Below are 24142 nucleotides of genomic sequence, written 5' to 3'. Positions count from 1 at the left end.
CTCCGTTATTTGCTGAAAGTTTGGTTGATTTCTCTGCTTTGCGCGCCGACAAACACAAATATTGGACTTGACTTTGACGGACGGTTGTTATGTATGGCCGTTGGCCGGATCAAACATGGCAACAGCTTGATACGTCAGTCTAATTTCACAGCCAATGTAGGAGCCTTAAGGTACGCGATGACAAGCTAGCCCTGATTGCCGTTAGCTCAGGTAGTAGATGCGATGTGGCTGAGTCCAGCACGCAGCGGTCACAGACACATAGTAGCCAATCAGATGTTAGAAGGCAAGACCATTCAAGTAAAGTCGTGATAGTCAATTAATGATATATATTAACTAAGTACCTCGGTTCTAAAGCAATGATTAGCCAATGATCAAATTCGCCGGATAGGACAATACATGGCATAGATTGATATAGCAGGCCCCTTGCCACAGTACCGAATACAATATAGATAAAGATCTGTTATATAACTGCTTAGCATCTGCAAGGCTACCAGATCAATACACCGCGTCTATATCGCCATTGGAGGGATACGTTAAAATCCGCCCTTTCGCATCATCTCAACCACTCCCCGAAAGGCCTGTTGACGCTGCTGTTCCCAGCTATTAAACGCAATATTCGACAGACCCACTGGAATCTGGTCATCTCCAGCAAGGAGCTTCTCCATCGTCTGCACAAGGGTGTTAGTTGAAGTCGAGAAGTCACGTGTGTAAGTAGTAGACGAACCTCCTTAGTAAATTCCTTTACTGGGATACCAAAGGGCTTTCCATGGACCGTCTCTGCCATGTCGGGTTGGTGCTTTGGATCATGAAGTTCGGCTGCAGCGCAGGAAAATCAGTATCATATTATAACATCTTTCGTCGTTCTCTTTCCCAACCCCTGGAATGAACGAATCCTCAGGCATACATACTTTGCACGATAGGTGGAAAGATCTCAATCACTTTGATGTTTGTGTTCTTTAGATGCTCCCGCAGGCACAGGATCCAATGATGCAACGCAGCCTTGGAAGCGCAGTAGTTGGAGCAGCGAAGAATGGGAACTAGTGCGAGATTGGATGAAGTGCTGGTACATTATCTCTGGTCAGGTGGGAATATCCCAGAAATCGGAAGCAGGTATTTGCCCATGACTTACAATATGAATGATGTTGGAGTGTCCCTTTTGGCGATAAAAAAGGGTAGAAATTCCTTCGCCAATGCAACGTAGGAAACATAGTTGACCTAGAAACATTGTCAGTTAAATGTAAGAATGGAAAGAATGTGACCGGTCAAGGTTTAATGGCTCCCTTACTGTCATCTCATCCTGAATTTGATTCATATCAATGCTTTCTGGCTCACTAAAAACAGACCGCCGTTGAATTCCCGAGTTGACAAAGACGCAGTCTAAATCTGGATGGGATGAGGCCACGCTGCTCAAACCAACCGTCAAGCATATCATTATCATAGGCAAATACCAGAGAAGCTGACAGAAGGACATACCTCTTCACAAAGTCTGGAATTGCATCTAGCTTGCTGATATCGAGGCTGAAAGATGCAGCCCTATCCGCACCGTACTCCTCGACAAACAAGTCAAGGAGCTCCTGTCGTCGACCAACGGCAATCACGAAACAGCCATGTTCGACAAGACTTCCGGCTAAAGCACGACCGATACCTGAAGATTGGAGTCAACGGCTGGAACGCTGATTCTATGTTCCGTGATCAAAAGTAAAGTGAGGATATAGCCTAGCACACGCTTGGAAAACACACCAGATGTAGCTCCAACCAGGAGTACCTTCTTGTAAGGAAAAGCCATGATTGTTAGGAGGAAGGCAAAGGGATAATGCAATATCACAAACCAACTCTTTTAAAACGGTGGCTGCAGCGCCTATTATAGTGGTCTGCCATGATGCCATAAACTAACGCCAGCCCATTGCTGGGTCATGGGAGCGGCCAAGTTCCGTTTCCAGTCCTGTAAAACTCCCTTACTGTGCGAGTGGGCCCCCTTTGGATGAGCTTCGAAACATCTGCGTGCCACTGATGACGTTGAGACAGGCTCAGCGACCTCTTTCCATGGTCCTTTTCGGGCTCCCCTCGCCGACGCGGCGACTACTGACTACCCAGGACAGCATTATCGGTGGGTAGGTGGCGTGGTCGGGTCAATTGATCGATCCGAGGTTGTCAGTGAAGCTGCGAGACTGCCGTGCCTGCAAACTGGGTATTCATTGAATGTTGCAAGTGCTCACCTACTCATTTGCTACCTTCGGAGATAGAGTCGGATATGTTTCGTCTTAACCCCGTCGGGTTCTGCAGACTGTGCATACTCCGTAATATGACCCGTGGGGCACATTACTACAACATTCCAGTCCCCGCAAAACCCGAAACCCTTAGAAAATAGTAATGGCTAAACTTTGTGCGTCAGTGGGGGAGTACGGCCAGCTTTGACAGTTTTTCCGGGTACTGATTTTCAAAGGTATGCAAGTTTTTGAGCTACTTGATGTTGACTTTGTTGTGTCGTCACCTTACTGAGGATATTTTCCTGGGGGTAGTTCGGTACTGAAGAAGGGGAGATTCAATATGTTTTCCAATGTTTTCTAATGATATCTAGCAACGCAGCACAACACAGAGAAACAAAGAGGTTTAGTACAACGCCAAAGGGCCCGGCGAACTTACATGCTTAAGCACATGCTAAAGAGTAAATATTGAAACAGTACTCAAGGTCCGTACACTGCCCAAGCCTATGTCCACCTCAATCGAGCAGAAGAGATCTGAGCACCAGTTTCTCTGCAAAAGCGATCCAATTCCTCCCCAGAAAGAATCAGGGCTTCTCTGAACCAGAGAAAGAGGCATCTAAGGGCAGAAAGGGCAATACAGTGACACAGCTCCAAGCAGAATCGCAGTACACCCCTGCGTGTCACCAGCAAAAACTGCAGAGCTCCCTTCGCAATTGTCTCCAGACCAGGTCGTTATCTTGCAACTGCCCCTGGAACGCGTGACACTAAAGGAGGCTCCTGGCAGATTATAAAGCACTCGTAGCTTGAGCCGAGTGCAATCGACGGGTTGGCGGATGAGCCCTCGCAATTGTTTCTAGACCAGGTGGTAATCTGGATGGAACAGCACCCGTCCCCTTGGCGGCAAGCAGTGTCATCTAGGTGCAGGCCCAGTCTCCTCCACAGCTTGTGGAATCTCCGCAGGCGAGGATGCACATGCCTTGAGCGAACTCATCAATCAAAACCCATCAGCAACAAGCTTTGGACCACCCAGTCCGAGATACGAGTGTTTAAATGAGTGCTCTCGAGCCATGAATTAAGCAAACTGAATTTTGTACAAAACTCCCTGGTGAGAGGGGATGGACCCAGGACTCGAGGTAGGGGGCGCGCATCCACGTTTCGAAGCAGGGACACAGCACCGCGAGCCCGACGAAAAGCAAAGTTATGACGGAGGGGATGTATGCGCCGAAGAGGCGGAGAGTTGTTGTTGCCAGTACTATTCGGTACACCTTAATCAGGATGTGGTGAAGATAGTCTAAGGGAGGAGGCGGTTGAGCAGAGATGATGCCCCAGAAATAAGGATCTCTTATCAGAAAGATCTTCAGGATGTCCAGCGTGATATAATACCGGGTCGTTAGTTGTAAAACATGATCGGAGAAAGCGAAGCAACTCTGCCTGGTATTCTGTAGCCGATAATTGCCTACTCGCAAAGTCGGGAATGGGAGGAAGGATGTTGAGGCGCCAATTCCAACCAGCCACCCCGGGAACTGAGTATCAAGTCCAGGATCCAGCTCAGTCGATGTCCGAGGGACTTGGGGTATGACTGCCAGCGATATTGCAATGTTTGATGTCAATGGGAACCAGTTTCGGGTCCGACAGCTGAGATGCATGTCTATCAATTCCTCTAATGCACCTAATTGAATGACGCTCCTTGCATTGAGACACCGATTTCCTGGACGATAACTCTGTAACCCTCTCAATCCTCCTGTAATTGCTCTCAAAGTCCACAAAAACCAAGAAACGCTGCTAAGGAGGATAGTGAATGAATATACAATCCCAATCAGCACACCATCACGCACGAAGCTCCGACAATGCTGAATTGTCCAAACGCAGATAGCACTGACAAAAGGAATGTGAGGCATCGCGCCCAGGTCACCCACCGGCTGCCGTTCTGGAGGGTTAACGCTGGACAGCGATAAAAAAGACAAAAAAGTCACGAGGGAGCTGTAAGAGGGAGGTATTTCCTTGCTCCAGTTGCGAATTCAACATGGAACGCCTTTGTGCTAAGAACTCAGGATAGGAGGGTTGATACATGATAGATGGGTGGGTTATGCTCAAGGTCACTGACTTGTAGGAGGGGCCCCGGCCCATAGGAAGGGAGTGAGTCCTTAAGTAGACTAGGACGTGCACTTTATATGCCAGCCGACAAAGCAATCAACATAGCAGCTTGTCCCTCCCTCCCTCATTTCCCTCGCTCCTTCTGCAGGGCGATCCGCGACTATGTGACTGTGACCAGGTACTAGGCATGAGTAAACGAGCGGGCCATGCAAGCCAGCAGGCCACGTCTATTCTGTAGAAAATGGCCGGCCTATTTTCAGATAGGAAATCGTTAGGGACACCACCCCCAGCTTAGGAACACACCCTCCAAAGCTCCTGCGCCGAAAATCTTGTTCAAACATACGCACATGCTAGGAATGTTTGCGAGTACGTTGGTTGAGAAAGTGAAGAACATGTGGGAACGTCCAGAGGTGATGGAGAAAACAGATGCCGGAATGAAGCAGTATGGAGAGGGTTGTCCAAAGAGATGAAGATGTATTTTAGTCGGCCCACTTGTGCGCGGCCCCCCTCGTATTCAGGGCAGGTGTTTGACAACGCAATATCTTAGGCAGAATAGCAATACGTAATAATACAGTTCAGCCGAGCACGCAGGTATTTATTAAAGCCAGTTTTCCCTCGTCTGTTCACCATCTGGTCATCTTATACAATCTTCGAATACAATATTTGTTTATCATCAAAATGGCGTCTAATATGCCTGCGAGATGCTGCACTGTGGGAGTCAAGCACAGTGGAGAAGCAACCGGCGAATATCAGGACATTGATGGTGGTATGTTTCCCGTGTGTTACAAGTACTGAATTTAATTGAGCTCACCTTCTCTAGTTGAGACGTATTTATCATATCCTGAGGACAGGTCGACCAAGCATGGAGTTATCATTCTCACGGACGTCATTGGTCACCGATTCATCAACTCCCAGCTCATTGCCGACCAATTTGCGGCGAATGGATACTTCGTAGCGATGCCTGATCTGTTCCACGGCGACCCGGTCAAGCTCAATAGGCCTGCGTCTTTTAAACTAATGACCTGGCTGAAAGGACACCCCACCGAGAGGGTGGATCCCGTTGTCGGCTCTGTGATTAAGCATATGCGCACACAGTTTGGCTGCGAGAAGATTGGAGCGGTCGGGTATTGCTTTGGGGTATGTGTGCGGAAAGAGCTTGCGTCGTGATGTGTCCCTGAATCATGATTTTAAAGAATATCCTTAGGCAAAATACGTCGTCCGATTTCTGAGGCCCGAGGAGGGAAAGGCTGATGTCGGATATATCGCGCATCCTGGCTTCGTTGAACTTGACGAACTCAGCGCGATTACAGGCCCGTTGAGCATTGCAGCTGCAGGTGAGTGAGAGTTCTGTTTTTTGTATGGATATCAGAGATGATGGCTAACCTAAATCACAGAGACTGACGACATCTTTCCAACATCAAAACGGCACCAGTCAGAAGGCATTCTCCGTGATCGTGGCCAGCCATACCAGATCAGTCTCTACAGTGGAGTCGAGCATGGGTTCGCCATTCGCGCAGATCTGACCAATAAGGCCAAGAAGTTTGCAAAGGAGCAGGCGTTCCTTCAAGCAGTCCAATGGTTCAATGAATTTATCAAAGGCGGGAATTGATATGATTTCCAGATTAGAATAATCAACAACCAAGAGGACTGTGAATATTTGGTTCAAGGGCGCCAATAACAAGGGCAGGTCCAACGTCTGCCCTGGGGACATGTGTCGATGGGTTGGGCAAAGGCCGTGGTTGAGTGCGCTTCAAGGCCATGGTGCGATCTTGATCACGGTGTTGGTCCAGGTCTTTTTCCAGGCTGTACAATAAAAGGCAGCCTTTATTATCGTCGAGGCTAAATGAATTAGAGGTCGGCGACAAATAAGACGTCTTGAATGGATGGGAAGACCGTTATTTATACACGGTAGCAAGACGAATACTTTTAGTTGACAAGAATAAATGCCTACCATGTGGATAAAAGTGACTAATCTGGCCCATATGCTGCATGACTCGTGCGACATGAATCAGAGTACTAGCTAGCTAGCTGTAGGATGCAGTGCAGCCCTACGTATTTATCTCCGCTTTGACCTACATATGGCCTCGCCATCAGAATCTGTGTCACTGTAACCTTTGCAATAAGGCTGGATAGAGTATCACATTTCTATATGTAATGATGTTATGCTTATTATTTCCCTGTCCTTTCCCTGCCTTCACTCTACTGCTCCTCAACGGTTCGCTCCCTACGATCAATCAGTCAGTATGCTCCAGGTCGCTGTCTAATCCCTAACCATAATGCGCCTACTAATTTCAGATTTCAACACATGTTGCCCTTTTCCTCTTCGCGTCGCTCCCCTGAATCATCGTCTCTGGCAACTTCACTCTTCCCAAGCTGCTATTATGGCGTCCACCGAGCAGATAGTCAAGAATGTATCTCCTGCCTTATTTGAGATGGAGGACCGCCGTCAGTGCCGACCGAACCGGATGCTGATCCTGTGGAAATTAACTCGGATACAGAAGGGGAGCAGGGGAACAAGCTGCAGCGAAAATACTTGACAGGCTTTTAACGATTGGGTATGTTGAGTTAGGTCCTTTCTGAGTCAAGAAAGGCAGCAAACTCATTGCATAGTGTTTCGATTGCCCTCTTTCTCCCACCGTCGAGACCAGCATTGTCATTACCTCGGTGATTTCGATCACCAACGCCTTGAATGGCTTCTTGATTAAGGTCTGGGTTGTCACTGCATACCTATTGACCTACACGGGCGAGTAACTAGTAACATGAAGAAGAATAAAGCCATAAAACAACGGCTGAGAAACAAGTCTAAGCTTCCTCGTTCGCTAAACTCAGTGACATCTTTGGGAGAAAGACAATGCCCATCCCCGCCTTGACAATTTTCTCTTTGTCTTCGCTTCTGTGCGGTATTTCCAACTCAAGCGTTGAACTGTGAGTTATAAACAACCCTGACCCAGCCATCCAGTAAATCTCATGCACGACTTAGGATTATAGTCCGTGCATTCCAGGGTATTTGTGCATTGGAAATTTACTCCATGGTCATGGTGATTGCGCCAGACATGGTGCCCCCGAGATATATGGAAAGTATATTGGTATTGTATCAACTGTTTTTATCGTCGCCAGTGTCCTGGCCCATGTCCTTAGTGGCATCATCAACACGCATTCGTCATGGAGATGGGTATTCCTTCTCAAGTAAGCCGACTGCAGAAATTCGGCAGTACGAGGCTAACCTAGTGTTCCGTGGGGGTCTTGTCACACCGAACAGCTTGGAAAAATTCACTTATCACATTGCCGTATAAGCCAGGCCAGACGAGCAGAACTAGATTCTAGAGATTAAGTATACTGACTGCAGAATATTGCAGAATAGAACAGAATTTTGCAATCGAGCGGGGGCGAAGGTCGCATGCATTCCTAACCCAGCTTTACATGTGTTTCATCACGAGGTGAGGCTCACTGAGGCGACGTATGCGATTTAGTTTTCCCAAGTAAATCTATAAACACAGGTAGTGAAGCATATAAATAGAAACAGAGCAGCTATACCAGAATTTGGAGCAGTAAGAGAGGGCAGAAGAGTGAAGACTTACCCTAATACTAAAAGGTCAAATATTGGCCTTCCTCATGGATTAGCAGCAGTTCTTATCATCTATCGCCTCTAGGGCTCTAACTACAAACCCTACTATGTCCTAGATTAGATAGATTTGGCATATTGTGTTAAGGATCATTTTGCTCAGCCTGATAATCTGTCATGGTTATCTGGACTTTGGAGTTCTGTGAATTTGGGATGGTGGTAATTCATCCCTCGAACTATGGACGGAGGGAGATCGGCAAGGGGTGTAAGGGGTATCAAGAGATGGAAATGGATGCCTAGAAAGGTAACTATGCGATTTATTTTTGAGGTCCAATTATCGGAATCGGCACGAGGAGGTTATTATCTCTGGAATACCCGTTGAAGCTTCGCTACGGAATGTAGTTCGGTAATCTCTCGGTACCGAGTTTCCTCCGTGTGACATAATTGATCCTATTTTTCGACTTTATTTTTCCGTCTTCTATGCAGGTAGACTTTCAGTCAATCTATGTCTATATCACAGATTAAGACCTACAAATATAAAACAGAAAAAGTCGTAAACACATCACCACATAGAATGGGTGAACAGACGAAGCGTATGTTTGGTAGACACGCAGTTAGTCCTAACTCTAAGCAACGTGGCAAGTGCTTGACCAGATGATGACGTGTTGACATTTCACCATTACGTTTGTGAGATCCAACTCAAATATACGTCAGACAATGCTATGTCAATCAGATTCTGAGGAACCCGTGTAGAAGCTCCAAGTAGATGCTCCAATTTAATGCAGAAAATTTGACCTTGTATGGGATGGCTCAGGGCTGAAACTCGGCTTTCGGGATTATGTCGGCCACTGAACGGTATGATGATAGAGCGGCAATAGCTTGAGGTTTGGGAGTATATATATCCCGGAGGTCCTATTAACTCTAGTGTTCATATAATCTTATATCACTGCTACAACCGTAGATATTTCACAGCCTCTCGCAGGCTAACTCTCACCATGTCGACCCTACCTCCGGAAAGATCTCGAGCACGACGCGACACCAACAATCTTGAATTGGTACCAACGGAGACTAGAGAGACTCTCCATGAAGCTGGATTCAGCCCAAGTCCCCCTGAGATTGGGATCAATTATCCCGAAGTCGGACGTCCTACCGACCCCGTCTTCCCCGAGGAATACAACATCGAGACTCAAACGGGGTTGGTCCCAGCACGGACACTTGAATCAATCCGTCCGACGACTAGCAGGGGCCGGCAGATCTCGCCGGCGGATGTGGAAAAGGGAGGCGAACCCGTGGATTTTGTCACGTTTACGATTAATGACCCGGATAATCCGCACAACTGGAACCAGTTATACCGCTGGTACGTCACTATCGTCGTCTCGGTGCTCGTCGTGTGCGTCGCTTACGGGTCGGCCTTCGTCACCGGTGGACTGGGCCTGATTGAGGAAAAGTATCATGTTTCGCTCGAAGTGGCTACACTGACCGTTTCGATCATGGTCTGCGGGTTTGCGGTTGGCCCGTTACTCTGGAGTCCTCTGTCGGAGATCATCGGCCGTCGTCCCGTCTATGTCATCTCGCTAGCACTGTACACGATATTCCAAATACCCTGCGCTCTTTCTCCCAACATCGGTGGATTGCTGGCCTGCCGCTTTCTCAGCGGCGTCTTCTCCAGTTCTGGTCTGTCGCTGGCTGGCGGTACCATTGCAGATATCTGGAATATCGAAGAGCGCGGCATGGCCATTGCCTTCTTCGCCGCAGCGCCCTACTGCGGTCCCGTCGTGGGCCCCATCGTGTGCGGCTGGATCAACGTCGGTTCGCACCGACTGGACCTATTCTTCTGGACCAACATGGCCTTTGCCGGCGTCGTCATGATCATCGTCGGCCTGGTGCCAGAAACCTACGCCCCCGTGATCCTGAAACGCCGCGCAAAGAAGCTGCGCAAGGAAACAGGCAATCCCAACATCATCACCGAGCAAGAAAAAGTAAAGCTGAGCTTCAAGGATATCGTGCGCATAAACCTCGTCCGTCCAATCACGATGATCCTTACCGAGCCCGTCCTCGACCTGATGTGTATGTACATTGTGCTCATCTACGCCATGCTCTACGGCTTCTTCTTCGCATTTCCCGTTATCTTCGGCGAACTGTATGGTTTCAACGACGGGCAGATCGGCCTGATGTTCATCCCAATTCTGATCGGCGCTGGTTTTGCGCTCCTCGTAACGCCCCTCATGGAAAAGCAGTTTCGGCGCGTCTGTCGGTCTCGCGCCCCGACACCCGAAGACCGACTGGTCGCTGCGCTTATTGGAGCCCCGTTCATTCCGATCGCATTGTTCATTCTCGGTGCTACCTCGTACAAACACATCATCTGGGTTGGGCCGGCTTCGTCCGGTATCGCGTTCGGCTTTGGCATGGTGCTCTGCTACTACGCGGTTAACAACTACATCATCGATTCCTACCATAAGTTCGCGGCCTCGGCGCTCGCCGCTAAGGTGTTCTTGCGATCCGGAGGCGGCGCGGCTTTTCCGCTGTTCACTACCCAGATGTATCATAAGCTTGGCCTGCAGTGGGCGTCGTGGCTGCTGGCGTTTCTGGGGGTGGGGATGGTATTTATCCCGTACGGGTTCTATGTCTATGGAGCGAGGATACGGGCTAGATTTGAGAAGCATTGATCACAGCATGAGCATGTAATATAATGTAAGATAGATGGGTTATTATGACATACATCAGTTGCGACGTAGCAACTCAGATGATGCTCAACATGAGCCAAGTATCCTTTCATTTCGGGAATTAGCTCAGCCTTGTCGAACATGGGACGCAGCAGCATGGCAGGGCACTAGAAGACATGATGTTATTGGCAGCAAGCAATGCGCCCGAATTGCGATTGATGTCTACATAGACCTGCACGCTGTGGTGGAATACCAGCCATTTGTGGCGCATGCTCCAAGTAGACTATGTGAAAGATATCCCCACACAGGTAACACTCCGTTCTTAGCCTCAGAAACATCGCTCTTCATGGACAACGTCTACGACAATGGCCAAGCCTCTAGTGGGTTTGATCGGCGCAATTATATTCTTATCCGGTAGCCAACGACAATGCAATCAGCCTCATATCCTTCATGTCCTCTACAACTCGCTCCCATGACGACCATACCGTGGCATGGTTATACGCCTTGATTCTAGAGAAAACAGCGGCGGTACTCCTTGCTAGATACTCTTATATAATAGCTAGTCTCTTTTTCTAATCCTTAAACATACTATTCAGACCCAATGATACCAGCGCATTATCACAGGGGTTATAGTGGCACCAGGTCTAACGCGTACTTTGAGCAATAATTGCCAACAACTTATCGGATGAGATATTCCTCTGCTACTAGCTACTATCTAAGGATCCTCATTGCGTGTACTTAGAAGTACCTCAAAGAAGAAGCTGTAACAATCGAAGTACCAATGGAAAGTAGCAGACGTGAGATCAAAACACTAGCTCCCCAATACCTCCTCTGTGCCGACTATGGAACCTCATACCATGTGCTCCGCTGATTGCAGAGATGTGCGCTCTGCCAGTCATGAGATACAATCAAATCACGCAACCAGACAAGTCTTTAAAACCAAGAGGCTAGATTCACCTAGGCAAGACGACAGAGCCCGTCACAAGGATACTCATAGAAAGTTCCACAGCCGGAACCGGTCTGGGTACAACCTCCTCCAACGCAATGGTAACCAGAATCACAGTAGTCAGACTGGGTGGCGCAACCACACTGCTCATTATTATCCCGAGGCTGCAATGGCTTATCATCCATGGTGGCAAGAAGGGACTTGGCGTCCTTGAATCCAAAGGCGGAGATAGCATCGTTCTTCAGAGTGTCCATGGCCTTGGGGTCGAAATTCTGTCCTTGCTTCACAAGGTCGGTGGCCTTATCGATGACGGCAGACTGAGCAGGATCCAAGGGCTCATGTTGCTGGCGGAATTGATCGAAATGGGTTAGCCAGGCTGCACTTGCAGTAGTTGCAGTGCCTGGAAACAGGGAGCTGGAGCTGGAGACAGAAGTAGACTGGGCAAAGCCTGCGAAACCGAGGGCGATGAAGTAAAGAGTGGACTTCATTGTTACTCGACGACTTTAGGGACGTGGTTGTTAAGACAGTATTGTCTCTAGAGAGTGCAAATAATTAATGCTTTGAGGTGACTGACAGAAACAGAGGAGAAGATGAAGCTTAATTATGTCTTCGAGGTAGTAGGCATGCACCTGCTTATTTGGAATCATATACAGCATACCTTGCTTACAGCTTCCTTGATTGGCATGCGAGAAATTTTTACATTCCATAGTTGATAGTCACTCTAGATGTATAGTTACACCAGGAGACAAAGCAGCCATGAATAGAATGGTGATCATCACTGTCATGCTCAAGCTTTACAGGTGACTGCTAATTCTAGCTATTATTTTTATACCGCATCAAGGAACTTGCGGAATGGCGGGTTGACACATCAGTATGACATGGTCATAGACCCAGAATCCAGAATGTTGACACCTGACCACAGCAAGGAGGTAGCTAAGCGGTGCTCTCATTCCTCAGACCAGGGACACAGAGTAAGAGCATGACAAACTCGGCTATTTTCAGCAACAGCGCCAAATCTGCCGTCAAATGCCTGCCGTTCCCATATTAACTTGATTCAGTGCACATGATGCAGAGCTGCCATACAGATTGCCAGCTCGGTATCGAGGCTGATAGCAACACACAAGCGAAAATTAAGAGAATATTTCCGACTTTTGGGTTTAAAGAATCCAGCCCTTGAACTTTGATTCTATGGTGCAGTAAATCTCTCACTAATAGCTCAAAAGAAGCTAACGAACTATTCTCATTATCCTCACCATGAACACTACCTAATAGCCAGCACAGATGGCTCATCATCCTGACTGCGTGATCCGTAGAAAAAAATTTTAACTAGATATAGGCTGGATGGAGCTTCTGAAGATTTATTTACAGGTGGTATGGCATTCTCTTAATTCTGTGAGAGTCACTGTTCACTTACCATAGCACAGACCCATCCCATGTAGAATGTAAAGCATCTGAGTTTAGGATGAGAGCCATGGGGAACTTGAATAGCGCCCCACTTGATGTTTTCACCTTCCCTTGGATATTGCTTCATTCCACTGCACTACTAACACCCCTCTTCCTAAAGCTCGCTGAGAGTCTCATCACTTGATGATGGGGGACCTGTCTTTTGCGGAACCAGGTAGAGGGAACCTTACTTATTGCGGCTTGACACTGGAACGCTACAATAATATATCCAACCCCTCCGGGGTCAGAAGGATGGCAGTATATAATCATCCTTCCAAAATCAGTAATTCGACAACATATTCTCTGGTTGAGATTAGCTTTGTATCACGGAGTCTGAACATGCACTACATGCAGTATACAGCACTTGTTATCCAAGATATGCGCTGTTGTGACACAAAAAATACTCCTAGAGCTCTGCAACTAACTGCATTGTGCTATTGTGGTTGTACGCAGCAGAGGGTGATGACCATGCGGCTAAAACTAAGCAACTCCTATTCCTACCGATGTCCAATATTCCTTCTGACTTGAACCATGTTTTACAACTTTTTTTCCTTGAAGCTTGAAGCGCAAATGGACCCCACGCAGAATCAAAAACTGCCGCCCGCCGAGGTGATCTAAAGGCGCAAGTGTTTAAGACATTACAAATTTCAGCGTATTGTAAACTCACAGACCTTGCCCAATGAAACTCTTGCACCCGTTCAAGAACTTTAAGTTTCTCATCATATGGGTGAGCAAAGCTGCAGCAGTTTTTGTGCTACCTTCCTACAGTTGACCAAGCCTATATAGAAAAAGAGCATAGACATTCGTGATTTAAGCTTAGGCAAACCTGCGTCTCCCAGTTTCCTACTAGATTCATTACGGCCAAATGGAATGGCACCACCTAAGCATATCAGCCAGCAACTTCTAAATCTTCAGCTGAAGGGCAACACACCTCATCTGAGTAACCGTAGAGAGACAAGAAGTGGTGATCCTCGACTAATCAAAGACTAATCTAGCCATTCATTCCTTCGACATGGTCCTTTAGAATGGTGGCGTAGAATGACTCTCCGCTTGGTTCAAGACTCATTGCAACATCAATGGCCGTCTCGCCCTTTGCATTTCGCACCATAGGATCCAGACCCTTTGAAAGAAGAAGCATAAGCCTATCATATGTCCTCAGCGTTCTTTTCCTTGCCACGATATGCAGCAGCGTCTGGCCCTCGGAGTCTTGTGCTGTCAAGTTTACCCCAGCCTTTTCGAAGATCTCCAGGACTTCTTCGTCGATTTTGGCGTATGGCTCATCCATATCCTGCCATACATCCCACCTATATCCCTGTCGATTCTGATATCGAGAGGTCTCAAATGCTGTGAAATACAACTCAAGGGCAGATTGCCCATCCACATTTCGAGCGTTTGGATCAACACCGCGGTCCAGAAGTAGGCGGCATAGGCGTCTCTGTTCGTCACCGCGCACGCCAAAGTCATCCAGCCAGCTCAGCGCCAGGTAATGCAGAGCGGTATTACCCCGGGGATCGCGGACCAGGGGGTCCGCGCCTGCCGCTAGGAGATCATCAATCGCGCTCTCCAGCGTGCCGAGATGCTCAGTCTTCGACCAGTAGGCCCGAATGCGGGATAAGGCAGCAATTAAGGGATATACGCCTGCCTTGTCAGGCTGGTTGACGAGCGACCCATAGTTATTAGCCACATATCGGAGGGAGGCACTAATAACAGGCGGTTCACTGGACCGCAATTGATGTCTTGCCTCAAGAAGGTGATGTAACACATTCTTTCCATAGTTATCAACAGCCAACACATTCGCACCTCGGTCGATGAAGTAGTCAAGTAGTGTTGGCGTGTCCAGTGAGGTTGTTGTAGTTACTCCAGGGAGCTCTTTAGCTTTCCAGCAGTTGTCTGGCTGGGGAAATGGATTATGTTTGATACCACGGTCACTCTCCTCGTAGAAAAGATCCCCATGCACGCCGTCAATTGCAGCATCAGCGCCCAAGGCACTCCGACAGGCAGACAGGAGGAGCGTTCGACCCTGCGGGTCTCTGTGCTCAAGAGTGAGGTTGGTGCCTAAGAAGTCGAGCACTGGGCGGACGAATTCTCCATTTTCAAGGAGAAAGTGTATAACGCTGCATACACCATACTTCCGTGGAAACAAAGGTCGATTTGAGTCCACTGAATAAAATTTACGGAGCAGGTATTGCTCACGCTCTTCTCGACGCTCAAGTTGGGTGATTCCCAGGTCAGCATCCTCGTCGATGACCTTGTCGTCTTGTGGCTCGCCAGGGAAGCGCGACCAATAGTTGTAGATCCTGATCGTCTGGCGAAAGAGGGCGTAAGGGTCAGCGCCCTTTTGCAGGAGTGCTGTTGCCATTCGTGTCATATTTGCCTTTTGCACTTGAGAATCTGCTGGCAGACGTGAATATGTTAAAGCAAAGTGAAGAGGGTACCACTCGTCTGGATCCTCATAGATTTCAGGGGGCTGGGAGCTCTTATTGCTGCTGGCCCAGTCCTCCACTACTCCGGCTGTATTGGTGTGGTCCGCGTAATCTGGTCTAGTATTTGGGTTAATGGCACCAGTAGCCAGCAGAATTTCAACTGTCTCTGCTGCACCTGCAGATAGAGTCCCGTGACGGGCTGCTTCGCAAAGATCAAAAGCATCTGGCTTGTGCCCCTGGGACAGAAGCTCACGCACACGGTCGGGATTTTTGACCGCCCGAGCAATTTCCCAGTCCCTTTCCTTGAGGTCCATGATAACCCCCATATAATTAGAAGGAGTCCTGAGCACTTAGAAATGTTAGGTTTTTCAACCAACTGCGCTCTGATAGAGACCCGGAAGAGAGATCGAGCGCTCTTTATGAGCGGAGAACTGGGTCAAACGACTTCTTGAAGGGGGCGGGAAAACGTTGCAACCCCTAGCTACGTAGTTATCATCAATGAGAACAAATACTTATTATATCGTTATTATGGAATTTTTAGCCCCGGAGCCTAAGCTGGAAATGGGCATGCCAGGTCACATCTAACTCCGCCACCATTAACCGACGCTTCCACCTAGTTTATAGGGTCGCCCGCTAGGGCGACCTTGTCCGAGACATTCAGGAGAGAGCTAGTCTTCAAACAGAAAATGGAGGCCCTGATTAATATATACTGGTCAAGCTGGACGCTAGCATACTGCACCAGATGATTGTCAATTGCTAGCAATATCTTTTCCTCCCAGAATTTGCTACTGAATGGGCTTACGGGCATCCATGGAGACGCAATCTGTTGAATTCGCTAGCATTAGTAGAGTTCCCGAATCACTAGTAATTTATAAGGCCAGTTGAAAGTCAATGAAGGTCCGATTCTACTTAATGAATGACTATCTAGCTCCTATTTATGCCTTCAATAAGGGTCAGATTTGAGGGTATTCAAATGAACGAATGCTATCGAATATTCTGCCGAGAGTGGCAGTGCTGCCGTCAATTCTTATGCGTCCAAATCGGGCAAGCGGTAATATAATTCAATACCTTCTTCCCCCCTCCACCCACCCCCAAAGTTGAGCCGTTAGGCAAAGCTGCATGCGAAATCAGCCATATCCATCTCCTAATCGGGTATTGTGTTGATTTGACGGCATGGATCAGGTTGAAGCTCAATCTCTGCCACCTGATTGGTCGACGAGCCCAACCATCTTGCAAAAGTCAGTATTCTTATTCTTCGGCAGTATCTTCATCAGGCCATCTGCCGGCATATGATTCGTTTTGATCCATTTGACTGAGATGCGGCCTGATTGGACCTCTTGCCGAAGCCAGTGCTGGTGGATTTCAACATGGCTTAGCTTCGTGCGAATCGTAGGCTCCTCGTTGCGTAGTAGCGCTACCGTTTGACGATTATCGCACAGAATGGATATCCCATGCTCAGGATCGAATCCAATATCGAGGAACAATCGCTTCCACCAACAGACGTTCTTCGCGGCCTCCGAAACAGCAAGGAATTCGGCCTCAGTAGTGGAAGTGGTGACCGTTCGTTGCTTCCCTGCGCGCCAATCCACGGCGGCACCGAATAGCTTCATCAGATATCCCTCGCTGCTGCTACGATCTAATTGGTCCCGTAGGCAGCGTCACTTGCAATGATGAACATATTCCCTGTCAGATCACCTCCGTATTCCAAAGTGTAGTCCCTTGTCGAAGCGAGATATAGACCGTCTAGTTATTCCACCTGTATGGTTTTCGTTGATTCCGGAAGATGGAACCAGGGTTAGGATCCCACATTATCGTGTCGCCTCTGAGCCCTGGACAATATCTCCCATACTGGATGGTCTCTGGGGAGCATATATAGATTGACGATAACTTTCTGTGCTCTCTATTTGAGTCGCAGGTGCGTTGGTGGCATGTATGCTTTTATACCAGGTTGGTTGGTTGATATCATTTAGTCGTTTCCCTAGTGAGGCCTGCAGTGCCCCTATCGGACAGAGGCGAAAGACAATACTTCCAGACACTGGTAGCGCTGCCGAGTCACTCTCGTAATGTGTGAACCCCCTGCGAGTGCTGGATGCCTCCACTCCATTTCACTGAGTGTGGTCATTCAAGTTATGTCCGCCATCAGCGATAGGCTTGTTGATGGCCGCCGTGTCATCGGACCATCAGCCTATTCAGATATATATTGAGGTTTGTACTAGTCTGTTTAGACAACAACGTAAGATACACGGGCTCAGACTGGAACCATTTGTACTAGAATTACCCTAATAATATTCTTTTCAGGTACAATGTCATATGACTAACCACTATCCCAGCGTCCTCAAGCTTTTTCTTCTACAGCTCGTTCCTCCAACTTCTTCCGTAACTCTCCTTCCTGATTCTTCAGTTCATCAGTTAACTGATCACCAAAATCTTCTGGCCCAGCAATTTGTCGGACTTCAATAGCACTCCCCTTAGCGCGGAATGGTGCTTTGCAGGCCCATGTTGTTGCCTCTTCAACGTCCTTGGCTTTGATTATCCAGAATCCTGAAACGGTGGATTCGTGAGGAAATGGTCCAGTCGCCACCGACGATTCGTTTTGGTGATTAAAGCTGACCCGAGTACCCTTCGAGGATGATAGCAAACCCTCTGCAGCAAGTAATATACCCGCATTGGATAGAGAGTTATTGTATTTCATCATCTCCTCAATAATTTCTGTTGAAGGGGGTTCGCCAGAGTCGCTGTCTTGGGTAGCGCGAACAAGAAGCATGAATTTTGGCATTTTCACAAACAGAAGTGGTTATGAGAGTACGTAAATCTGGAAAGAGGTCAAGTCCCTTTGAGTAGCTTTTAGATTGATAGGTATAGGAGTCTCAAATCACTAAGATGTGATGGTTCCTTAACAGCATAGGGTTTAAGTGGTATTTATAATTAAGATTTTCAGTTACCGTCTTGCGAGGGTAGCCTGGTGGATGACCTGACTATGAAGCTGATGCCTGCGGCTGCCTAACTCATGGCCTTGGCAAGTCGGGGCTGGGGCTTCGAACTCCGGATTTCGGATTTAGTAATTCACCGAGCTCCTATTGTCCCGAAGCCATGTTTGTTTTCATTGCAGCGTATCACAGAGCAGAGGGAGTATCTTGTGGAGCTTTGCGCCCTGTCGGCTCTGTCCGTGGTTAAAGACATCAGAAGGAATAAGGACGAAACATTGGAGATATAATTCCATTCAACTAGCAAGAAGCGGAAGAACAAGACCTCTAGCAGAACACCAGACAAGGAAAAAAGAGAAAAGACCAATTCAGCTCCAATTATATACACCGCCTAATCAGATCCCAAGAGCACCTATTCAGTCTAATCACTGTTGACAGTGCAGCGGGAGAAAGAAGCACCAGCATTTTCAATCATCACTCCAACAAAGTTGTCATTGTAGTCGGTGACAACACGGTACTTGCCGGGTTCGCCGCCTGTTCAAATGGTCAGTCTCGATCCAATAAACAGAGTAATGATGACTTACCAGTCCAAGTTCCGCCCTCAATGATAGGATACTCGCGCAGGTCCTTGGTGACGCCCTCAAAGACCTGGCTGTTACCGCTCATGTTGCCAAACTTGTGGGGATAACCGCCCACGCCGTAGTCATTCCACTTCTTGCACTCCTTGAACGCATTGGCGACAGCATCCTGGGAGAGCGTGACGCCGTCAGGGCAGGTAGCACTACCGATCTTCTTCTTCTTGCCGCGGGTGGTCAGGTCGTTGACAGTGTGGCCAGTGGAATCCTCGGTGATCTCAGTCTCGGTCTCCTGGACGCTGCGCTCCTCGTTGTTGCCCTTCTTGTCGTCCTTGCCCTTGTCGTGCTTGTTCTTGTCATCCTTGTCTTTTCCAGGCTCGCGCTTGGTCAGGTCGTTAGTCTCGTTCTCGGTCTCCTGGACGCTGCGCTCCTCGTTGTTGCCCTTCTTGTCGCCCTTGTCCTTGTCATGCTTGTCTTTGCCAGGCTCGCGTTTGGAGTTGGTGACGCGCGTGCAAGCCGTATAGGCGCCGCCGACGGTTGCGCCGGTATGCTGCATCACACCGCGGAAGTCGCCGCGGTTGTCCTTGTAGTCTGTGACGATGCGGTACGCGCCAGGTTCGCCTGCGCTCGTCAGCTTGTGTCAGTGTCTCCCCGTTTGAGGTGCTTACCGCCAGTGTACACTCCACCCACGACGATGGGGAATTCCCGCAGATCGGTGCTATCGGGAATATTGTCGAAAACTTTTTGGTTGTTGCTCTTGTTGCCAAAGTAGGCTGGGTACTTGCCGATGGAGCTGTCATCGAGTCTGCGGCACTGGTGCAGGGCCTCGCGGATGTCATTTTCAGACAGGGTGGTGCCGTCGGGGCACTGGTAGTCGGCGAGTTTGGGGGCGCGCTTGCTGAGCTGGGGGAGGGGAGAGGCATGGGCCAGGGTAATCAGTCCGTAGAGGACGATGGATTTCATGTCGAAGAGCATTTTGAGAGGCTGGTGCTTTAGACAATGGTTTAGAGGAGGAGAGAGGCTTCTGAGCTGAAGTGGATTGCTTTGATGCTGTTGTTGATGATGATGAGAGATCCGGTGATATCTTGAGGGCTTTATATCTTCACAGTCATAGCTGGTCAATTCAACCCTAACAAGGTTCTAAACTCGGAGCACTGATAGAACGTCTCCTGATCGTCAGGCTGAGTGAGATTTCGTCAAGACTCGAGGCTGAGATGCCATGATTTGGCCCCGGATCTTCCTCCTGTGTATGCTTTGCTCTGTGTATACATTATGGTGTTGATATCCAAAACGGCCCCAGCAGATCAATTCTGGCCTTGGTAGAGATGCTAAGAATGCTTGATACCTTAGACTCTTGGGGCCAAGAGTGGGGGCCGGGAGTAAGCACTACAAGCTAGTCGGGCCCCCGCAGCCAAGACTGGCAGTGTCGAGGGTTCGTGTCGCACCATTCAGCACAGCCCGCCATTTTTGTACAAGCCTCATCCGCTTCTGTAGATCTCAATTGCGCCTCGTCCTTCTTTTATCAATCAGTCAGTCAAAGTTTCTACGTTTCAGATTCCTCCATCAAACTATACTTTCAGTTTATTCGAGAACAGTTACCTACTTTCCTTTCATTACCCACAATCCTCACTATGGGAAAAGAGAACTTCATCCGACAAATCGAAAACTCCGTCGAGTTCAAGCTCCTCGACAAAGTGGTCAAGGAAGAAGTTACAGTGCAAGATGCAGTCCAAGAAGTCATCAACATGACCATGACTGCATTATCCATCCATGGCCCAAACAAGCAAGGCGGTATCGGTCTCCCAGACTACAACGTCTCTCTTGCGGTGATGGAGCTCGCTCAACGCCTGGAGCCATCCAAACAAAGCAAGCTTGTTGAGTTTGTATCTCATCTCCAGAAGCAAGTTGCCGTTGATCCATCCACAAACGAACCCCTCAGGGTCCAAGGTGATATCCTCTGGGCCGATATGCCGTCATTTGGCTACACGGAGCTGGAGACGTGGTATGAATTTGGGGGTGACTACAAAGGTGATACATCTGTCACATTCAAACAGTCAGATTGCTAACGCATGTAGACCCCTGTGATGCAAAATTGGCTTCCGAGCAACGCGGTCGCTGGGCAAATCTCAACGCTTTCCTCGCGCAGCTCACTCAGACCGCGGAAATTCACTATCCACCTCCCAAGGAAGAAGTGCGATTCTCTCCCGTGGACAAATCACTACGAGCCATCTGGACAATGGCCATGGCCCTTGAGAACGAGCGCTCTCCTGCGTCACTGGGAGATACGGCGGCGATGGAAGCCGCTTGCTTGTGGTTCATTTACGCTGCTGAGCGGTTGTGGGCGAATGTGCTCAATGATCGCACGTATCCTGAGGCGGCTGGCGCTGGGCCAGGGAAGAGGTGTGAAGAGAAGGGCTGGACGGGCTATACGCGGGAGCGATGGGGAGTCTGGGAGGATGCGCTGAAGGAGGCTAGGGCTGCATGCGAAAATGAGCGGATGTGGAAGCTGATTGATGATGCGTTGGCGAGTCTGAGAAGGGGAATGGTGGACCAATAGTGGATAGACTCATTTAGCTCTAGTGGACATTCATTCAAATGCTCTGGATGGTTAGTTGTGTATTATAATGATGTTTATTTCTATTCACTTTGTACAAGTCTAGCAGGATCAGCCTGATCTGATTATATATTCAATCTCATCCTTTCGTAACTAGCTCGGTCCCTATAAAGTTTGATCATATTCACTTCATTTGCAAAGCAGATCCTGCATCAGTCGCCTCTTGCTCATTGATCTTTTCTCTTCCTCTATTCGTACACTACTGTAAATTATCAACTTCCCTTCTTCGCTGACTTCCCCAAGCAGTTACGAGCCAGCAAAGAATCTGTCTCTGCTAGTTGTGATGCTAGTGTCTATGTCCATATGAGCAGCATCATTTCTGAGGCAAGGAACAGAATATTAGCGATGAGATACTAAATTATCTATACATGACATTCAGTTTGCATATACAAATGGTGATTACTTATCTACTACCTCTATTATTTCAGTACATCTCTTGAATGGGTGACAATCTTGCTGTCAAGGTGTTATACTAGTAGTACGTGGATAAAAATATATTTATTCGACATTCCGTACTTCTTGAAGAGAAGCCACATTACTTTTCATGACTACAAATGTATATCTGCTAAATTATCCCCCAGCCTGGTCCAGTTACAGTGCTGATTGTGGATCCATGTACTAATTGTCTTTGAGCTTATTATTGTTGAGGTTTTGAGCCTTACCAACTACACTTTCGACAAGGCTGTCTTGATTGTGTGGGGCTGGGCTGAGCATCCTTCACCATTTATTTTCTGCCTTATATCTTGGGCCCCGTAATTAAAGTTCGCTTCTGCACTGCCGAGGGGCCAAACCCTCGTGTCTGCTGTTTTTATCATCAAGGGAATTGACAAGCTCATGCCCAGCCTCTCACACTAATGCATAATACGAGGGGAATAGTGGGGTCTCAGCCTGGCGCTTATGTCGATCCCCCTACCAACATTCGATGATGCATATGATTGATTGGTTGAATGCCGATCTTGTCTGTTGTCAACGTGGCGCAGCGGTTGACAGATCGACAACTGATATACCCAATGAGGATGTCCTATATGGAGGACCCCATGGCCTGTTCGTCTTATTTACCACTCCTCCTGCCTTTGTCTTAGCATTTTCTTCAGCCAAGATAGAACGAAAGAAGTGGCATTCCTACAGAATTGACTTGCACAATGACCAACTCCCTGTCTGCCGCTAGCTACCCCATCTACGCAGTCCTCGCCATGGCTGTGCTCTACCTCCTCATCCGACACGGTCGCCACGGCCTTCTGGGATGGCTCTTCCTCCTCATCTTCTGCATTCTCCGCATCATCGGCGGCGTGGTGGCCGTCAGGGACACCGGCACCGCCGCTAATATCATCTCCAGCGTCGGTCTTTCCCCTCTCCTCCTCGCAACAGCCGGCATTTTGCACGAGGCGTAAGTACTCCGCCCTCAAATACCAGATCATTTCTAACGTGAGCAGTCGACACTATCGCATCCAACCCCTCGACACAAAAATGGAATGGGTCTCCGTCCTCGCCTACCACATGCTCGTCGTCGCAGGCGTGGCCCTCACAGCAGCCGGATCCGCAAAACTCCAGGAGCACCAACAACCCCTCGACAAGGCCGAGAAGATCGCCAAGGCGGGTATTTCGATTCTGGTGGTCGCGTGGGGATTTTTGGTTGGCTGGGCTGGGTTCTCGTTTACTGCTCCCCGGGGACGGAATTCCTCGCTCACGAGGGCAGGGACAGTCGTAAGTACTTTTCTCCACCGTGTATGGGAATGCTATGCTAACGCAAAAGAACAGCTGCTCACGGCCGTCGCCTTCTCGCTCGTGTTCATCGGCATCCGAGTCTTCTACAGTCTTGCTGCGCTGTGCACGCAGAGGCCGTCGCTTAATCCCGTTACCGGGTCGCTGGCTATCCGCGTGGTGCTGGGCTTCCTGCCTGAGGTGATCGCTGTGCTGGGATATATTTTTGCGGGGATCAGGACGCGGGGAGCGGCGCTGTTGGCTCATGTCGAGGAGGAGGAGATGGGTTCAGTTCCGCCGAAACCGCGTGCTCAACCTTGGGTTTAGCCGGCTTAGGATGCATGCGTTTTTTATGTTTGTCTTTCGCTATATACCATACCTAGATGATGAGAGGTTGCAATGTTCAGAGCAATTATAACACACCGCATGGACGCCGTATAGAGAACGTCTTAATAGCGTCGTTTGTGTTATCGTCGCTCTTCTAAGTAGATATAGTCGACGAGCATACTTGGCTATGTATCCAGTGACGATAACCTCGATGGACAATGCCTTAGCGCATGATATCCATGACAAACGCATGAAGACTAGAATGTACATTACACATTAGTAGATACCATCAGCCCTACGACCCAACCTCCTCAAACGCTCTTCCCCTCCCCCTCTCGATACGACAGGCCCACGAAGCCCAAACCGTAAGCATCGAATGAACCACCTATACCATCAGCTTATTCCCTCAACATGAGCCCAACTTACACATTCACAACACAACGACGTACGCGAAAATCTCCGCTCGGAGCATTGCATTCCCGTCACGAACTTCAGAGTAGCAATTATATCCGCCCTCCATCACCAGCACCAGCACCGCCAGCCCGATGCACTCCGTAATCACATTCTCCAGGGACGCAACTGGTCAAAGGCGACGTATATGCCCGGGTGGATGCGTCGGGAGATCAGCAGTATTGTCAGAGCGATGAGGGACCAGAGGAAGGCACA

At 48.7% G+C, this 24142-nt stretch overlaps 8 protein-coding genes across 8 annotated transcripts; 4 read left to right on the top strand and 4 right to left on the bottom strand.

Annotated features, from left to right (window-relative positions):
- Window positions 1-533: 533 nt before the first annotated feature.
- On the bottom strand, window positions 534-1786 carry Aud_001870 (uncharacterized protein; the record flags this gene model as incomplete). The annotated part of the gene is made up of 7 exons (XM_043295872.1): window positions 534-668; window positions 725-816; window positions 909-1060; window positions 1130-1215; window positions 1286-1403; window positions 1474-1645; window positions 1741-1786. The coding sequence occupies 7 exons, from the start codon at window positions 1784-1786 to the stop codon at window positions 534-536; spliced, it is 801 nt and encodes a 266-aa protein (XP_043151807.1).
- A 3190-nt stretch (window positions 1787-4976) lies between these two features.
- Aud_001869 (dienelactone hydrolase family protein) lies at window positions 4977-5907 on the top strand (the record flags this gene model as incomplete). The annotated part of the gene is made up of 4 exons (XM_043295871.1): window positions 4977-5064; window positions 5119-5435; window positions 5503-5632; window positions 5693-5907. 4 exons carry the CDS (start codon window positions 4977-4979, stop codon window positions 5905-5907), a joined length of 750 nt encoding a protein of 249 aa, XP_043151806.1.
- A 2948-nt stretch (window positions 5908-8855) lies between these two features.
- Aud_001868 (MFS transporter) lies at window positions 8856-10526 on the top strand (the record flags this gene model as incomplete). The annotated part of the gene is made up of 1 exon (XM_043295870.1): window positions 8856-10526. The coding sequence occupies one exon, from the start codon at window positions 8856-8858 to the stop codon at window positions 10524-10526; it is 1671 nt and encodes a 556-aa protein (XP_043151805.1).
- Window positions 10527-11480: 954 nt separating this feature from the next.
- On the bottom strand, window positions 11481-11957 carry Aud_001867 (uncharacterized protein; the record flags this gene model as incomplete). The annotated part of the gene is made up of 1 exon (XM_043295869.1): window positions 11481-11957. One exon carries the CDS (start codon window positions 11955-11957, stop codon window positions 11481-11483), a length of 477 nt encoding a protein of 158 aa, XP_043151804.1.
- A 1946-nt stretch (window positions 11958-13903) lies between these two features.
- On the bottom strand, window positions 13904-15661 carry Aud_001866 (uncharacterized protein; the record flags this gene model as incomplete). Its single annotated transcript, XM_043295868.1, has 1 exon — window positions 13904-15661. The coding sequence occupies one exon, from the start codon at window positions 15659-15661 to the stop codon at window positions 13904-13906; it is 1758 nt and encodes a 585-aa protein (XP_043151803.1).
- A 3019-nt stretch (window positions 15662-18680) lies between these two features.
- Aud_001865 (putative extracellular guanyl-specific ribonuclease) lies at window positions 18681-19809 on the bottom strand (the record flags this gene model as incomplete). The annotated part of the gene is made up of 3 exons (XM_043295867.1): window positions 18681-18793; window positions 18844-19455; window positions 19503-19809. 3 exons carry the CDS (start codon window positions 19807-19809, stop codon window positions 18681-18683), a joined length of 1032 nt encoding a protein of 343 aa, XP_043151802.1.
- Window positions 19810-20465: 656 nt separating this feature from the next.
- Aud_001864 (DUF3632 domain-containing protein) lies at window positions 20466-21391 on the top strand (the record flags this gene model as incomplete). Its single annotated transcript, XM_043295866.1, has 2 exons — window positions 20466-20862; window positions 20910-21391. 2 exons carry the CDS (start codon window positions 20466-20468, stop codon window positions 21389-21391), a joined length of 879 nt encoding a protein of 292 aa, XP_043151801.1.
- Window positions 21392-22590: 1199 nt separating this feature from the next.
- Window positions 22591-23476, top strand: Aud_001863 (uncharacterized protein; the record flags this gene model as incomplete). Its single annotated transcript, XM_043295865.1, has 3 exons — window positions 22591-22835; window positions 22882-23152; window positions 23207-23476. The coding sequence occupies 3 exons, from the start codon at window positions 22591-22593 to the stop codon at window positions 23474-23476; spliced, it is 786 nt and encodes a 261-aa protein (XP_043151800.1).
- Between the last annotated feature and the right edge of the window lie 666 nt (window positions 23477-24142).

The sequence above is a fragment of the Aspergillus udagawae genome (genome assembly GCF_001078395.1).
Source record: "Aspergillus udagawae IFM 46973 DNA, scaffold_10, whole genome shotgun sequence".
In the NCBI taxonomy this organism is placed as follows: Eukaryota; Fungi; Ascomycota; class Eurotiomycetes; order Eurotiales; family Aspergillaceae; genus Aspergillus; species Aspergillus udagawae.
The sequence above is the reverse complement of the archived record's forward strand: the minus strand, read 5'-3'. Positions and strand labels throughout refer to the sequence as shown.